This window comes from Hyla sarda, chromosome 5 (genome assembly GCF_029499605.1).
Source record: "Hyla sarda isolate aHylSar1 chromosome 5, aHylSar1.hap1, whole genome shotgun sequence".
In the NCBI taxonomy this organism is placed as follows: domain Eukaryota; kingdom Metazoa; phylum Chordata; class Amphibia; order Anura; family Hylidae; genus Hyla; species Hyla sarda.
In genome coordinates this window covers 254910147-254929037 of record NC_079193.1, presented here as the reverse complement: position 1 = coordinate 254929037, position 18891 = coordinate 254910147, and the positions used below count along the sequence as shown (strand labels likewise).

The 18891-nt window shown below is 41.7% G+C and overlaps 1 protein-coding gene across 5 annotated transcripts in view; it reads left to right on the top strand.

The window, feature by feature from the left end:
* CEP192 (centrosomal protein 192) overlaps positions 1-18891 on the top strand; it is a 208911-nt gene that overhangs the window by 132742 nt on the left and 57278 nt on the right. For all 5 annotated transcript variants that reach the window (XM_056521514.1, XM_056521513.1, XM_056521515.1 and 2 more), the window contains 5 exons: positions 313-438; positions 7893-8030; positions 10319-10379; positions 18535-18677; positions 18794-18886. In XM_056521514.1, the coding sequence (XP_056377489.1) occupies positions 313-438; positions 7893-8030; positions 10319-10379; positions 18535-18677; positions 18794-18886 (561 nt within the window). The remainder of the gene's footprint in view (positions 1-312; positions 439-7892; positions 8031-10318; positions 10380-18534; positions 18678-18793; positions 18887-18891) is intronic.

Genomic DNA, 18891 nt, shown 5'->3' with positions numbered 1-18891 from the left:
TTTTATTTGGCAAAGGACTATTGTCAAAATGTATTTTCAATTCTCGAACCGCACAGTGCTCCCTACCATATAGAACTATGCAATAGGAAACCAAGCTTCCCTCTCAGTCTCTACAGCACTTGTCTCCTGTGCCGTACAATCACAATACAGTCTCTCAATGGAAATGGGTGCTGTGGCAACAGCATGGGAAGCTTCATATCCTTTTGCATAGTTATATATGGTGGGGAAGACTCTGCTCAATTTAAAATGTATTTTAATAAAAAATAAAAAAAAATTCTTAGTGAAAAATTTTTTTTTTTTGTCCTTCTACAGGTGGACACAGGAAAGGCTGACTGCTTGGATTTTGGCGATTTGCCATCTGGCACTTGGAAGACTCTTCCAATAAAATTGATTAATAAGACACGTGCTACCGTACCGATCAGACTTATAATTAGTGCTGTAAGTATGACTTACTACTCAAATGACTTTTCCACCACTTAACATAAGCTCCCTTTTAAAGTGTACCCGTCATTAACAAAAACTTTTGATATGTTGATAATACCATTATATGTCTATTTGTAATATACATTGGTTAAAAAATGTGTATATTTTTGGTATAAAAAATGGTGTCTCTGCAGCTATTATTGCATGTGTGTCTCTGTAAGAAGACCAAATACAGGAAGTGAAGGCAGGACAAGAAGGGCTCTGCTTGTCCTCGGTGCACAGAACCCCGCTTGTCCTCGGTGCACAGAGCCCGGCTTGTCCATCCACACTTCCTGTATTTGGACTCCTGACAGAAACACACAGGAAATAGCTGCAGGGACAAACATATACACATTTTGTTAACCAACGAGTATTACAAATATACATATAATGTTATCTACATTATATAAAAAGTTTTTGTTAATGACAGGTACACTTTAAGGAACCAAGCAGTAGTTTTTCCCATATATAATATATATATATATATATATATATATATATATATATATATATATATATATACACACACACAACACTTGGCAACGTGTTATATATGGTAAAATATTTATCCTCACCTAGACCTCTTATCACCTATCCTTTGGATGGGGGATAACATGTCTGGCCTCTGGGGCCCCCGCGATCTCCAGGCCAGCACTCTGACATGATCTCATTTGAATATAAGATGTATAGGGGCAGAGTACCCCCTTACATGGGCACTGTTAGATTCAAAAACTTTTTATATTTTGTACATCTTGGCAAAACATTAGCCTTTCTAATATACTTCATGAGAAAATGTTATTTCCTTTTTATAGAAATCATGGCTTTGTCCAAGCTGAAGCACAGGCATGGACAAAGTCCAGTAAGTGAGGGTGGGCTTTTCTGTGCCCTCTCTTGTCTGGTAGTATTTCTCTGTACTCTCTCTCCTGTCCTATCTAGTACTAGAAGCTGCCTTTTTAAAGATGAAATCCATTCTTAAGCCGGGGCTTAGTGTTAGCCCCAAAAACAGCTAGCATTAACCTCCAATTATTACCCCGGTACCCATTGCCACAGGGGTCCGGAAAGAGCCGGTACCAACAGGCCCAGGGTGTCAAAAATGGCGCGCCTAGGTGGTAAGAGGCTGGTATTATCTAGGGTGGGGAGGGGCCAGTAACAGTGTTCCTCACCCACCCTGGTAATGTCAGGCTGTTGCTGCTTGGTTGGTATCTTGCGGAGTATAAAAATAGTGTGCGTTTCCCTCTATTTTTATGCTCAACCAGATACCAACTAAGAAGCAACAACCTAACCTTACCGGGGTGTGCGAGGACCATTGTTACTGGCCCTCCCCAGCATAATGCCAGCCTCCTACCGCTTAGGCTCAGGAGTGCCGTTTTTGATGTTGGTACCGACTCTTCCCAGCACCTCTGTGGTGGTGTTTACCAGGGTAATAATCGGGGGTTAGCGCTAGCTGTTTTTGAGGCTAACGCCAAACCCACAGCATTAAGACGGTTATAAGACTGCTTCCACTACTAAGCCTGTAAAGTAATTTAAACAAAACCAAAAAAACTTTTTAATAACTTTTAGTCCAAAAAGCACTCCCCAACAAGCCCTCGTTAACCATTTTATTAATATTAAACAAAAAAAAAAAAAAAAAAAAAAAAAGCTGGTCATCAACGTAATCCACCGAATCAGAAGTAGTCATCTGCATACACGGATCTGAAACGAGAAGAAAAAAAAAAAAAAACACAAAAAATGAGTTAGTACATTTTACGGGGTGGTGTAACGGACAAAATTTTGGCGCAACAGGTTAAAAAGTTACACACAAAGTAGGAGGCACCATACAAAGGGATGTACTGAAGTAGAAAACATATACCACCCCATTTTTATCACATGCCCTGCACAATTTATTACATTTGGTGCACATACACATTTCCAACACAAGAAATTAAAGGAGTACTCTGGTGCAGAGTATTCCTGCTCCGTCCTGCCCGGGCTGCAAAAAAATGAAAATAAACCATCTCTCACCTTCCTGGGTTCCCGCGGAGCGTCACTATAGCTGATCGGTCCTCCGGTCCATTTTCTTCATACTTCCGTGTGTAACGAAGCGTCACATGACTCTTCGTTCACACGGAAGTATGAAGAAGATGGACCGGAGGACTGATCAGCTGTAGTGGCACTCCGCGGGAACCCAGGAAGGTAAGAGATGGTTTATTTTCATTACTTTTGCAGGACGGAGCAGGAATACTCTGCACCAGAGTACTCCTTTAAGATGTAAAAAAAAAATAAAAAAAAAGTTTACTTATGGTACAAAATTACAACTCCCAGAATTCCCTCACAGTGAGGACATGCTCTGAGTTTGGAGTCATAGGTTGGGGAATGCTGCCCTAACGTGTGTCTCTCTATATGGTGCACAACTACAACTCCCAGCAACCCCTGAGTTTCAACACCTCAAGGACCAAGGGCCTACCTGCTATGACGCGGGGTCACAGACTGACCCTGCGTCATAGCCGGGTGGTCCCGGCAGTCATTAGCCGCCAGGACCCCTGTCTAATGCCGGGCATCATCGATCGTGGTGATGCCTGGCATTAACCCCTTAGAGCAGTGGTTCTTAACCTGGGTTCGATCGAACCCCAGGGGTTCGGTGAGTCAATCCTGGGGGTTCGGCGGGGGAGGTCGCAACAGGACAGGCAAACCGAGCAATTGCTTGGGGCCCGAGCTGGCTCGGGGCCCCGAGCAGAGCCGGTGCTTGCCCGTCCTGTAGCGATGGGGCAATTCTCCCCATCACTATTAACTCCCTGCGGCCCCGCATTAAGTTTAAAAACACAGGGCCGCCAGGACTTAGCGCACGCTGGGACGTCACTGATGTCCCGTGCGTGCGCCCATGGAAACAAAGGCACCGAGGACCGGAGGATAGTGAAGGAGGAAGATGTGTGCTGGCCAGCTTGGTAATTGACCAGCGGCACGTCCTCTTCGGTGCTGCGACCACCGTTCCCGAGACCTACTGCTATAGCCGGAGCGACGGTCGGAGCACTGAAGTGGGCAGTACACAGGCATACAGCCTCCAGCCATACACTGTATATGGCTGGAGGCTGTATGTCTGTGGGGGAACACTGCCAACATCAGTGGTCTTCAACCTGTGGACCTCCAGATGTTGCAAAACTACAACTCCCAGCATGCCCGGACAGCCGTTGGCTGTCCCAGCACGCTGGGAGTTGTAGTTTTGCAACATCTGGAGGTCCACAGGTTGAAGACCACTGGCCTACATAATGTGGGGGAACACTGCCTGCCTAATGTGGGGGAACACTGCCTGCCTAATGTGGGGGAACACTGCCTGCCTAATGTGGGGGGGACTCTGCCTGCCTAATGTGGGGGGGACTCTGCCTGCCTAATGTGGGGGGGGACTCTGCCTGCCTAATGTGGGGGGGGACTCTGCCTGCCTAATGTGGGGGGGGACTCTGCCTGCCTAATGTGGGGGGGGACTCTGCCTGCCTAATGTGGGGGGGGACTCTGCCTGCCTAATGTGGGGGGGGACTCTGCCTGCCTAATGTGGGGGGACTCTGCCTGCCTAATGTGGGGGGACTCTGCCTGCCTAATGTGGGGGGACTCTGCCTGCCTAATGTGGGGGGACTCTGCCTGCCTAATGTAGGGGGACTCTGCCTGCCTAATGTAGGGGGACTCTGCCTGCCTAATGTAGGGGGACTCTGCCTGCCTAATGTAGGGGGAACACTGCCTGCGCTTAATGTGTCTTAATGGTTTTGTTCTTTAATGGTTTTGTTCATTTTGTGCACCTATGTATAAATATATACTTTAAATATATACCTATGTTTTGAATTTGAAAAAATCATATTTAATTTTTCCAATTAAGAAGGGTTCGGTGAATGCGCATATGAAACTGGTGGGGTTCAGTACCTCCAACAAGGTTAAGAACCACTGCCTTAGACGATCAAAGTTGAATGTCGCATCTAAAACTAAACGGTTTCCGGGAGCTTAGTCGAGCTGTTCGGAACCGCCGCGGTGAAAGAGGATGGGGGAGGGTCCATACCTGCCTCTATCTCCGTCCGATCGTCGCTCTGCTGCTCCATGCCATGCTATGGCATAGAGAAAAAAAAGGACCAACGATTTCCAGGCGCTGCCAGCTCAAAACACCGGAGGCACGAGTAAAATAACCAAAGTACAGATGACGCGTTTCGAGGGTAACCCCCTCTTCCTCAGATGTTGATCTGAGGTAGAGGGGGTTACCCTCGAAACGCGTCATCTGTACTTTTGTTATTTTTAATAAATATGATCCCTGCAAGGATCCTTCATCTATAACTCGTGCCTCCGGTGTTTTGAGCTAGCAGTGCCTGGAAATCGTTGGTCCTTTTTTTTCCCTCTACCTCTTCGCATGCTTTAACAGGACAGGATTTCCTGAACCCTGCGGACCCTCCGGCTGAGCAGCCTGCTCCACCAATATACCTCTTATTGAGGTGATATGCACTATTTCTTCTTCTCCAAGGTGAGCAGCCACTTATAAGGGGTTATACTATTCCACACCTACTCTAAGGGTAATACACGAGGCGCCGTTCGCGGTCTTCCTTTTTTTCTATATTACCACCATGCTATGGCATAGCATTGAACAGTGTATGCAATCAGAAGATTGCATGTAATAGTTCCCTATGGGGACTAAAATAAAAATAAAAAGTTAATGTGATATAACCCCTACCTTAATAAAAGTTTGAATCACCCCCTTTTCCCATTTAAAAATGTCAACAAAAATAAACATATTGTCATTTTGTATACCCTAAAAAAACTAATATAAAAAGTGATCAAAAAGTCCCGTCAAAACAAAAATGGTACCAATAAAAAAAAAAAAGTGCAAAAAATAAGCCCTCATACATCCCCGTGCGTGGAAAAATAAAAGTTATAGGGGTCAGAATATGACCTACAGAATAAAGATACGGTGTCTTTTTTTTACTAAAAAGTGCACTGCATAGAATCAGAAGACCCCAAAAGTTACAAAAAGGCGTTTTTGTTTTTTTCTCCCTACTTTGCCCCGCAAACGCATTAGGTAGGCGGCAGAGTCCCTGCATTAGGTAGGCGGCAGCCCCTTTTTAAGTGTTTACCAGACAGTGTGCCTGCTGCTGTTGCAAAACTATAACTTCCAGCATGCTCGGACATTCAAAGGCAGTCCAGGCATGCTGGGAGTTGTAGTTTTGCAACAGCTGGAGACATACCATCTGGAAAACACTTTGCTCCTTTTTTTTTTCTGGAGATGTCGGTGCATGCCCGCTGCCACCGCCATACATACTTAACACTATTCTGGTCTACTTCCTCAGCCTGCTTCCTCCGCACTGCCTCTTCTTTTCCCTTACTCTGTGCTCCGGAGTCTGATGATGTCACACATGCGCTTGAGAGCAGAGGAACGCTCCAGCCTCTTGTGTTGGCTGGCTTACTGTAGCCACCGACACGAGTGACTGACAGGGTGAGGAGCCAATGGCTCTTCACCCTGTCAAAATTTTACCAAGCAGCACATTTAACTGTAAATGCCTCATAAGAGGCTTTTACAGTTAAATGCGGGACATGTGGGGGCCGTTCCGGGTCAGAGGGACAACACCCCAAAAGCGGGAATGTCCCGCCGAATCCGGGACGGTTGGGAGGTATGCATGTTGTTAAATGTCATAATCTTCCCAGATCACTTCCCCCATCATAATAAACCTCTCCCTGCCTTTATTTTTATTTTTCTATCTTGATATTGCTCTGTATTTTCTGCTCAGTCTCAGTCAAATTCACAGACTGGGAGGGGGGCGTACCCAGCAGGCGTGACATCATCTGAAGCCATACAGGGGAGAACTTCCTTCCTCCCTCACTCTGCTACACACAGCCCACAGCAGTTCAGTATTAGATGAGCTATGATTGGCTAAGGCTACACCCCCCTCAGCATTTCCGGAGTTTGGAGTCCAAAATCTGTGCAAAAGATATGGGGGGGGGGGGGGGGGGGGTGAAATGTGCTCTGGACAAGTAGGGAGACACCTAGTGGCAGCTTTTTCAAATACAAAACATAAAAATATATATATATATTTTTTAAATAAAGTACATTAGAAAGATTGTTTTATTTACCATAAGCAGTGCAATAGCAAAAAATTATTTTAATGAGTGCCCATTTAATAATAATGTGAATAAGCCCCTCAAAATAAATTACCCTCTTTTCCCACTTTACATATTTAATTGTTTTACTTTTTTTGTAAACATATTTGGTATCACCACAGGTGGAAATGTCCGAACTATTCAAATAAAATTTTAATGATCCTGTGCGGTGAATGGAGTAAACATTAAAAAAAATTCCAATGTCCAAAATTGCAGATTTTCTGGTCACATCACAGGGACCAAATGTAACATACACCCAAAAGGGGTACCACTAAAAACTACAGATCGTGGCACAAAAAATGAGCCCTCATACAGGCCTATGTATGGAAAATAGGAAAGTTATAAGGGTTAGCAATACAATACAGCAACACACAGCACTTATCACAGCCACTTTTGAAAGTGACACTGCTGAGGTATTTTTTGTTAGCTGTGTATTGCATAGAAAATGTTATTCAACTTCTTTTGCAGGGAATCTGTCAGGTCTAGATCATCAGAGCTGTGAAATTAACTGTGTGAGCCACGGGAATGCACACCTCCCTTCCTTGACTGATGGATGGGCTCATCTTTCATTACTGTATGCTATGTATGTCAACCAGTCGAGAAAAGGAGGGGGTGGGAGGAAAGAGGTGTACATCCTGCGTCTCACACAGTCTCTTTGACACTTGAGCATCATCTATAGCTGACAGATTTCCTTTAAAAGGGGGTCTGACCCCATTATCACCAACACTAATATGAATATACAGTTTAGTAAAGGTAAACTGCATTTTAATCAGCATCACCTGCATTATTAAAGTCTGTGCAGCCATTATGTTGTAATCCTTAGCAAAGGAAATAAGCAAGTTGGCCTTTCTGAGCAATTGATGCGTTCTTTATGCTGTACTAGCAATGTTTTTCTCCCGCCTGCTATGGCCAATAACTGCCCCTTCGTCCATGTTTATTCCTCTTCTTCAGCACATCCATCAAAGGGGGCAGAGGTATCGGGCAAAGGGGTGGAGTTATCGGCCATAGCAAGTGAGAGAAACCTTGTTAGCACAGTAGAAAGAATTCCTTCATTGCTCAGAAAGGCTTCTTTGCTTATTTCCTTTTCTAAGAATTACAGAAGAATAGCTTTACAGAATTTTATATGATAAACTGTGCTGATGCAGGTTAGCCAAATTTTTTTTTTTTGTTTTGTTGTTTTTATTTTTTTTATAAACAGTTATTTAAAAAAAAAAATTGGCTAACCTGCACCACTATCCAGTATATTCAGGCTACTTAAGATGATGGTTAGATTCCCTTGTAAGTGTATTTAACCAGATTAATAATTTAACTGTTTTTATTTCTGTTGACAGAATGCCACCGCTTGGCGTTGCTTTACTTTTTCCAAAAATCCTGCAGTGAAAGAATTTGCTGTACATGGAGATCCTGTCTCAAAGATGTCTTCCCCTTCTGTCATAAGCCATGTTATGCATGCATGTTATGACAACCAGGTAAATAATTGGGGTTGAATGAATATTTAGGTTAAAAATTCATTAGCACATTTTGTTCTCCTCACCATGTCATTTTACTGTTTAAGGCCTTTATTAAGCTGCTGCAATTTTCTACTCCTTACTGCCATCCTCACCAATGTGTGTGTTCCATGCAACCCAGTATGTTTTAGAGAAGGAGAATGTCCAGCGCCAACTTGTGAAAAAATAACTCCTTTATTCGATTGCCATAGGAAACATCACAATGGGGGAGATTTATCAAAAGCAGTGCAAAGGAAAAGTTGCCCAGTTGCCCATAGCAACCAATCAGATTGCTTCTTTCATTTTGCAGAGGCCTTGTTAAAAATGAAAGAAGCAATCTGATTGGTTGCTATGGGCAACTGGGCAACTATTCCTCTGGGCAGGTTTTGATAAATCTCCCCCGTAGACTCAAGTAACGTGACTTGTTCAGTAGCATGCTTTTTTTTTTTCAAGTTCACTACCCAGTCCATGGAATCCACAGTTCATTTGCAGGCGTGAGTCAGGTGTGGACAAAGAAGGGTCCTTCACAACCACTAAAGAAATAATATATTGGCCAAGGTTTACTAACCTAAAAGCCAACCTTTTTTTTTTGGAAGGTTTTTTTTTTATTTTTATTTTTTGGGTGTTTTAAGTTTTCCTCAACACGCACTGATTGGCCTTAGTGGGTAATCAGAAAAAAAGAAAACAATGTAACAATGTTATGAAATATTTACGAGGTTTCCTTAGGGGTTTGTTAAGAAATTAGTGACTCCAAATAGTTCACAATATCCAGTCTTGCATGTAAGTGTTATCAAATAATGGTCTATCGTAATACGTTCCAGAAGTACACTTCATACAAGATAATTCTTGTCACTAACTGCACGCTTATTAAATTGGATGCACAATATAAAAGCATTATTGCTTATAAAAGCTCAAGAGCACATTTTCCCCCATGTTATACACAGACTTAGGACCGAGGGCCAAACACAGAGAGTGCAGCCTGGAGTGCTGAGGGGTGTGTGTACAACCAACAGCATTTGCCAGTTAAGTGTGAGAGGAGCCCTCCAGGCTGCACTTCCTGTGTTTGGGCTTCGGTCCTAAGTCTGTGTATAAGATGGGGGAAAATGTCCCCTTGAGCTTTTTTAAGCACAAATAAAACATAGAAAACTTCATTTTTTTTTTTAACTGTAATTTTTATTAAAGATTTTACATGTGAATAAATCCAGAAAAAAACTTAATTTTTTTTAAACAAAGAATACTTGAAAAATGTTTTTTTTACCATAATGAGCGCAATAGCATAATTTAATTTTAATTAGTTACCCTTTAAATCTGGGCCAATGTATGCTTCAGTCAGATTACCACAATTAGTTTCGTTCATAATAATTTAAAGAAAGAACTGGTAGCAACTCATCAGAATTCAGGTTTTATTATCTTTGTGTGTTTAGTGAAAAAGTTACCTGATTGATATATAATTGAGATACAATTTTTATCCATTAGACCTATATGTTCTGCACATCTTTTTTTTTATCTTCCTGCAGAGATTAAACTTGCATTCTAGTCATGGGCACTTAGACCTTAAGACTAACAATGCTAACATTCCATTTGTACTATAGCACGGAAAGTTCTATAACAGAATCTAATAAATGGGTGGCAGGTCAGTTTATCAGCTAGTCTTAATCTGATTGATTTTGGGGAAAGAAATATGCAAAGCTGCTCATTAACATGCCACTGATCACGAGTAGTTAGCAACTCCCATAGTAAGTGATACACTGATACTGAGGGAATGTCACCAGGACAGGTGGCATGTAAATGAGCTACTTTGCATATTTCTTTTTCCAGAGTTCTTGGTGGAGGGCTAAATGGCTTAAAATTCTCCATACATCATGCTCTTTGCAAGGAGGACACATACCCCCTGAAAAAAAAAATACTGTATATACTTGAGGATAAGTTGAGTTTTTCCACACATGTTTTATGCTGATAAAGCCCCCATCTGCTAATACTCTAGCTTGGGGGTGGATGGCTGCGGAGTGTGGATGATGACAGGCATTTTCCACCCTAGGCTTTTACTCGAGTCAACACGTTTTCCCAGTTTTTGTGGTAAAATTGGGTGCATCAGCTTATACTCGCGTATATACGGTATATAAATAAAATTATTGGTATGTTTGTGCTTTTATAAAGTTTAGTCTGATAAAGTAGCAATACATACTCTTTATAATTATGTAGCATATTATGCATCTTCTAAGTACAATTATTGAAATAAAATCTAACAATTTATATTGTTTTTATTTTAGGAATCTGAGGTATTTGCGCTGTGGGTTGCATTCCATGCTCCTCAAACTTATAACTCAGCAGGTAAAAATAACCTAATATTGTAAAGCTACATAGTACAATAGATGTTGGTCAGTATTTTGGATCAGTTTGTAAGCTAAAACCAGAAGTGGGTCCAAAAGTGCACAGCTTTCCATTATATTCTGTTTATTTTTAACTCCTATTTTGGCTTTTGATGGATAGTGTGAAGCAATACCCTGACCCCTCAATAACTAGTGATGAGAGGCATTGGCCATATTCGAATTTGCGATATTTTGCAAATATAAAGACGAATATTCATCCTATATTTGCGAATTTCGCGTATTCGTTATATTCGCATATGTGAATATTCGCATATTCAAGGAAGAAAACATTGAGGGGGTGGGCAACTTTACTATTGGTTGCTAGGGATGTTGTTGATAACCTCTGACAAGTGTATTTGCATCATTCTAATTAGCCCACAAGTGAAAAGAAGGAATGTGCGAATATTCACATATGCGAATACGCACATATATGCGGAAAAAAGTGAATATTTGTCATTTCGAATATAGAGCGAATATATTCGCAATATTCGCGAATGTGCGATATTCACAATAAAAATTTGAAATGCGAATATTCGTGCCCAACACCAATAATAACCAGCTGAATTTTTCTGTTGAATTTATAAATTTTACACAGCCTATGCCTCTCTAGCTGACCCAAACCAAAACTTCAACTCCCAGCATGTTGCACTATAAGTTATAGTGGGTGCTGGGAGTGGTACTTGCTTTGGGTCATTATAGAGCAGTTATCTTAAACCTGTGGCTCAGCAGTATTGGGTGTGTACAGTAATACTAGTATAACAAGGGAATAAAGTAGTATTGGAGGGTACAGTAGTATGGGGGTCACCTGGGGCTAAGCAGTGCTTCAGTGGCATGTTGTGGTTCTCCAGTCAGTCACATTGTTGTTATTCGGTCCTGCAGATTTTCTTACTAGTGATTCTGGTAACACAGTGTGGCCACGTTGTTACCCTCTGTGCCGCCTGAAAGGCTTCAGCTACATGCTGTGCGCTGCCTCTCTGGTACAGCTACAGCTGGTGAAACAGGAGAAGTACTACTAATTTGGTCTGGTCAGCTGCAGTGTAGACTGAGCAGTGATCTGCAGCAGGGTGTCAGCATGCTAGGAGTTATAGTTCTACACTAGAGCCACAGGTTGCATATTAATGCTTTATGGATTGGCATAGAGGAGAGTCCAGGACACATGCTCTGCTGCAGGTGTTTATGCAGAAGCCATGCCTCTCATAGTTTCAACATTTATTTTCCTTTCTACAAAATGCTGATGGCACCATTTTTGGCTGATAATATTCGGTTGTCAAATTTTCGGTGCATCCCTACCTTTTTTGGTATGACTGTGTAAGGGTTTTTTTTTCTCCTCATACTCCTACCCATATCTTCTCTTCCTTTTAAAGGGCTGCCTTTATATTCACTGCACACCTGTCTCGGAGCACACCTGTATAGTCAATATAGAAGCCCCATATATGTACAATTAGATGTACATGGCTATTCTCGCATATTGATATATGCATTGTAAGAAATTATAAAACCCTAATAGTAAACTCAACCTCAGACATTATATGCAAATTTAATCTAGGGAATGCGGCTGAATAGCACAGACGGGAGACGTGGAAAGGGTGAAGGGGAGGGAGGGAGTTGTGACACCAACTTATACATATAAATGATTAGATCTATATACATCTAGATGATTATATATATATATATATATATATATATATATATATATATATATATACACAGCAACATAAGAATGCAGCCAGCACAAAGATATAGGTGAAACATGAATATGCAGTTAAAACATGGAGAGCTATACAGCTATGGTGTAATAGATGCAAATGTGAAACTATGAAATAGTGAGGCACTTAGCTCGCAAATTTGTCTCCGCCGGCGGTCAAATAGCTTGGACCGTCCCACCGGGATAAGGTGGCCTCATGGGACAGACCCTACACTGTGAATATGCCTCTGTGTGAACAGTTCAGTAAGCATGGCAGGGTCTGAAACATATATCATATATATATATATATGATAGTTATAGGCATGACGATGTCCACAGGCAAAGGATCCCACCACTGAATATCTGCCAAGCCAGGTGGTAGCAGAAGGGGCAGGAGAAAGATGGCTATGTGTCACCATGTCCCCTATACTCCTACCTTTGCGATAAGTTATTTGAGGGTATTCTCCCACATACGAACCTAGATCCCTGTCCATCAAGAGGATACCCCAATGACATTGAATAATCTCCCTCACTGGTCGTGACATATTGTCAATGGTACCTATGATTCTGCATGTGGAGGAGTAAATGGTCCCTCAGGGTAGCTTTAGCTGTCCTATAGGTGGAGGTCAGGACATGGTCAGGGTATCCTTGCTCTTTGAACCTCCCCCTTAGGTCTCTCGCCTGTGCCAGAAACTCAGCCTCACACGAATAGTTCCTCCTGAGGCGGAGATATTGCCCTTTGGGTATCCCCCTTTCAGGGGGCCCTGGTGGCAACTCTCCCACCTCAGGAGGCTTTTCGTCGAGGTGTCCTTATTGTAAACCGAGGTATTAAGACCACCTTGTCCATTTTTAGAGATAGTGAGGTCCAAAAAAGCTATTGATAGTTTCTCAAAAGTATATGTAAACGTAAGACCAATGTGGTTGGAATTTTTCAAGTCCATAAATTCCTTCTATTGGTACCTATCCACAACATAAATACATAATCTATATATTGTTCCCATAGCGCAGCACACTCACAATAGTTTTCTCTCTCTTCGACGACCGCTATGGTGGCTTCCCACCAGCCTAAAAAGATGTTAGCGTACGTAGGCGCACAGGGACTGCCCATGGCAGTCCCCTTGAGCTGGTGGTAATCGCGTCCGTCAAAGAGAAAGTAATTGTGATTAAGAATGAACCTAAGAAGGGACAGTATGAATTCATTATGATTTTAAAGGCAAGTAGGTCTTGTAGACAGGTAGTAAGCAACAGCTTGTAATCCTTTCTCATGTGGAATAGAAGAATATAGTGCTTCCACATCTAGGCCCACTAGGAGGGTACCCTCATCCACCTTGATCCCGTCTAATTTGGACTGTAAGTCCATGGTGTCCCGTATATATAACGGGGGGGGGGGAGATGACAAAATGTCTGAGAACTCTGTCAACATATGCCCCCACATTCTGTGTAATACTGCCTATACCGGACACGATAGGGCGTCTTTTTAAAGGCACTATGCCCTTATGTATTTTAGGCAGAGCATAGAATGTGGGGGTAATGGAAGCAGTCGGACAGAGAAATTTAAATTCCTTGTCATCAAGGAATTCGTTTGTTCTAGCCTCCTGTAGAATGATGGTGAGGGTTTCACTGTATCTTTCCGTAGGGTCCTGAGTCAATATTTCCTATGACTCCCTATCAAGAATCCTGTGACACATGAGTTTATACTGATTTCTCTCCAAAACAACAATGTACCCCCCTTATCAGATGGTTTAATTATAAGAGAGCTATTATTTTCTAGTTCCCTGAGGGCCTGTCTCTCTTCATATCATAAATTGTTACGGAGGGTAGGGTCTTGGGTTTGCAGATTTCTCAGGTTCCTGGTCACGAGATCCCTAAAGATCTCAATACGAGATATCTCCAGTGGGGGGTTGGGCCTTACTTTTAGGTCTTAACTCACTAAGTGGACCTTCACCTCTATCCCTCTCTCCAGTTTCCAGTTAATCAGTAAGATCTCGAATTGTGTTTAGATCCTCTGGTGTTACTCACAGGTCCTGGCATTTTTTGCGTTCTAGATTTTTAAAGAACTTGTGCCAGCCTAGTTTTCTGGTGAATAGATGGATGTCTTTTGTCCATGTGAAGGAGTCAAAATTAACCGCAGGTACAAAAGACAAACCTCTACTTAAAGCCTGAATCTGTATTTCTGTCAAAGGATAATCATAAAAATTGAGAATCTGCGGGGTATTATTAGTTCTGCATACTGAGCCTACATCTTCCCTCTGCCGACCGTAGGTTGAAGGTATGGTTCTCCCCGTCTAAGAAATAGTATGAGATAGAGGAGTAGTTGGCTGGTACTGTAGAGGAACTTCTGCATTCCTGTGGTTGGTTTCTCTATGTAGCTCTTGAACATCCTCTTCCCTTATATCTCTGATTTCTTCCTCTTTCACCACGCCCCTTCTCCCTATTGGAAAAATCAGTCTCCAATATCTATCTTCTGATTTTTGTCTAGGACTAGGTAAGCCTTGTATTCCCTGAATTCTTGGAGGTCTCTGACAAACTGAGTATGTTATCTTTCTTTAAGATGACCCCTGCGATCAGACATCCTTTGGATAGGGGATAAGATGTCTAGGGGTGGAGTACCCCTTTAATGAGAAATTACAGTAATAAGCTTGTCTATTTCTATTATGCGTCTTTTTGGGTGGTAATACATTACCTATAGAACACTCACTATCTATATGTGTTTAATTTGTTAACTAAGTAAAAGTTAAGTTTTATATCACTCCCCAAATTTACCTCACTACTAGACTAGGAGAACTGCTTATGATATGTGATTAGATACCTTACTTTATCTATTCTTATATTATTCCCAGCCTGAAATCCAGGCTTGAGCAATCAAGCGCAGAAAACACTGATCAATGCATTCCTATGGAAATGCATTGAACAGTGCCTGCAATCATTGTATGCAGTGATATAGCCCCTAGAGGGGGCTATAACACTGCATAAGAAAAGTAAAAAAATATAAATAAATAAATAAATAAATTAATAAATGTGATTTAACACCTTCCCAAATAAAAATCATAATCACCCCCCTTTTCCCATTTAAAAAAAAAAAGTGTGTAAATAAAAACAAACGTGGTATCGCCGAATGCGTAAATGTCCGAACCATAAAAATATATCGCTAATTAAATCGAACGTTCAATGGCGTATGCACAAAAAAATTCCAAAGTAGTATATTTTTGGTCATTTTTTTTACCATAAAAAAAAATTAATAAAAAGCGATCAAAAAGTCAGATGAAAACAAAAATGGTACTAATGAAAACTTCAGATCACAGCACAAAAAATGAGCCCTCATACTGCCCCGTTCGTGGAAAAATTAAGTTATAGGGGTCATAAGATGACAATTTTAAACGTATACATTTTCGTGCATGTAGTTATGCATATTTTTTCCAGAAGTACGATAAAATCAAACCTATATAATTAGGGTATCATTTTAATCGTATGGACCTACATAATAAAGATAAAGTGACATGTTTACCAAAAAATGTACTGTGTAGAAACGGAAGTCCCCATTTGTTACAAAATGGCGATTTTTCTTCAATTTTGTTGCACAATGATTTTTTTTTTCCCGTTTTGCTGTAAATTTTCTGGCTAAAATGATTGTTGTAATTACAAAGTAAAATTGGTGGCGCAAAAAAAGCCATCATATGAATTTTTAGGTGCAAAATTTAAAGGGTTAGGATTTTTAAAATGTAAGGAGGAAAAAATCGAAGCGCAAAAACTGAGAAACGCTTGGTCCTTAAGGGGTTAAACTACTACTATGACCCCCCCAAATGTATGCCCCCCATGTATATTTACAATAATTAATTGGCCCCAGTGTGCTTATCCTTATTTCCCCCCACCCCATTGACCTTATTTCCCCTCCCACTGCCTGCTCCTCAACTTCTTGGATCAGGGCATGTATGCTTCATTCATTCATTCATTCATTCATTCGCTGCTGCTCATCGCCGTTGGGTATAGAATAGCCATGCCGCTCCCGGGTGGGGGATTTCAAAATGAAAGTTTACACAGTAGTATATACATCACAGGGGAGCGGAGCATGCCGCCCGCTCCCCTGCTATATAACTGCTGATTGCATTGCGTCTCAGAAGCGAGACCAGGTGTGATCAATCCCTTATCAATCCCTTATCCCCTGTACTACTACCCCCACCGTTATTTTTGACTGGACAAAAAAAATAAAAGAAAACGCACTTTATCTTACCTGCCAACGAGCCCCCGGAGCTCCGGTACAGGTGTTCGGTACCCGGGCTGTATTCTTCTTACTTCCGGTTAGCCCGGCACGTCACACGGAGCTTCAGCCTATCACTGGCCGAGGCGGGACATCGCTGCGGCCAGTGATAGGCTGAAGCTCCGTGTGACGTGCCGGGCTAACAGGAAGTAAGAGGAATACAGGCCGGGGACCGAACACCTGTACCGGAGCTCCGGGGGCTCGTTGGCAGGTAAGAGAGAGTGCGTTTTCTTTTATTTTGCAGCCCGGATGGGATAACATGAAAAAAGTGTGCACCGGAGTACTCCTTTAACGGGCTATAATGGGTGATATCGGATAATAAAAAAAAATCCCATAGACTTGAATGGGATTTTTTTATGGACGTTTTTAAGGGTTTTCTAACAGAACTTTGTAATGGGTCTTTTAAAAGAGCAACAGTATAGTGTGAAAGGAGCCTAAGCAATAGCAGTGAATGTCACACAAGGACTTGGTGGGTCCTGTAGAAGCAACATATTTCAGAGAAATAACATTTTGCATAGCTCTAATGTAATGTAATTAAGAAGAGAGGAGAGTACAATGGAAAGAGTAATTCACTACACAAAACAAAGGGCAATGGCTGGTTCACCATATAAATCCAATGAATGTACCTGGAGCAATAGTCCAAGCCAATGAAACCTGAATAAAGGCAAAGAAAAGGAAAAAAGTAAGAAGGAAAGAGATGAGACAAGAGCAGAAGAGAGAGACCGATGGAGCCCCACCACTACAAGGAGAGGCTGAGGAGCTGTAAGTGCTAACCAGGTGGCCCATGGCAGACCGCTAGATGGTAGAGAGAGGCAAAGGGGTCAGAGGACCTCCTGAATGAATTGATAGCCGCAAGATCCTTTTTAGGTCCCCAGGGTTTACGATCAATTACCTATTTAGGTAAATAGCACATATTACTGACCCTCAAATTCTATTAGCTTAAAATGTTGCACTGTAGGTACTTAACACCTCTATTTATGCACAAACCTACAAGAATAAATTAGAGCCCTGTAACTCCAGGATAGGGGATATTTGATTGCAGGGATCTGGCCTCTGGAACCCCTTACCTCATGATCTCCAGATAGTGTCTAGACTTTCTCCACTTTTTAGAGCAGTGTACTCGGGTCTATCTGGCACTCCCATAGACTATCCATGGAGCACGTGGTGACCCACCACTCCATGCAGCTGGGAGAGTCTGGTTCTTGTTCTAGAGATTTGGGGGTACGAACTCTTATACAAAAAACCTCAAACTGTGTTACTCAATAAAGTACACTGGTCTAGACCTTTTAAACACAGTTACCTGCAGCATTTGATCCACATTAAAGTGATTGCGCTTTAGTATCTATATGTAACCATTACACAGTAAAATGCTTATGTCAAACCACAATTTTGTTTACCCTTATAATGTCCTAGATCCGGCCAGTCCCCATGGCTGACTACAGTTTTTTCCATGACCCAATTGGATACCGGGTGACCAAAATGGATTGAGGAATCCCCTTTTGATCATGCCATGGGTTTAATGGGCAGAATCTGAAATTTCTTGGATCCAGCCTGTGCTCTAGTGGATGCCCAAGACTGCTTTGGTTCTTGGTGTTGGAGCTAACAGACAACCACAACTTCCCCAGCAGTTGCACTGACTAGGTCACCGCCGACTTAGGACAAGCACCACCTGCCATCAAGACAGTGGGTGGTTAAGGCGTTATATGTAATACCTGGGTATTTATTTTTACAGTTATGTAAATCTGCTTGTACCCTATAAACAGTCAGAATACTGAGCATTCCCTCAGTAGTCCATGATATTCATGAATTATGCTTCCGCCTGTTAGCGATTGCCAGCATGCTTCCAATATCTGATGGGTGAGCAGTCCAAAGCACCAGCTTATAAATATAGCAGACTACTGAGCGTAAGTGCTTGTCCTGTAGTCCGAGTTGGTTAACAGGATTTTATCAGCTGTATGGCAACTACAAAAAAAAAAGAAATAAAGCTTCATCTGGTGACAGATTACCTTTAAAAGCTTTTTGCATGAGCTTTATTGCAAAACGTGTTCACATTTTAAATAGTTTAGTTGTACACTGTTTAGCTCCAGCTACTCAGTCATCTTGTTTATAGGGCTGTTTCTATAAAAAAAAGTAAATCCTTTCCTACCCGCCTACTACGTATTATACTTTTTATAATAGCTTGTTTGCTTGGACCACCTGAAGAATTCATAGCAAGGATTGATATTGAAATTGACAGCCCAGGTCCTTCTTGCCCGTTGAAAAGTATCCCTCTGCATGCAAGAGTTGGCTGTGCCCGGATACATGCTCCTAAAGACTTGCAGGTTAGTTTCTGTGCTAAAACTTTTTTGTTGTTTTTGTTTAGTTTTTTTTTGCCTTTACATAAATTTACTGCTCATAAATATCTGCATCATTTATTTTATTTTATTTTTTTCTTCAGACCATTCATTTAAGATGTAACGTGGGTTCATCAACTAAGCAACAGCTTCCTCTTAAAAATGCTGGAAATATTTCAACACACTTGTTAGTAAAGGTATG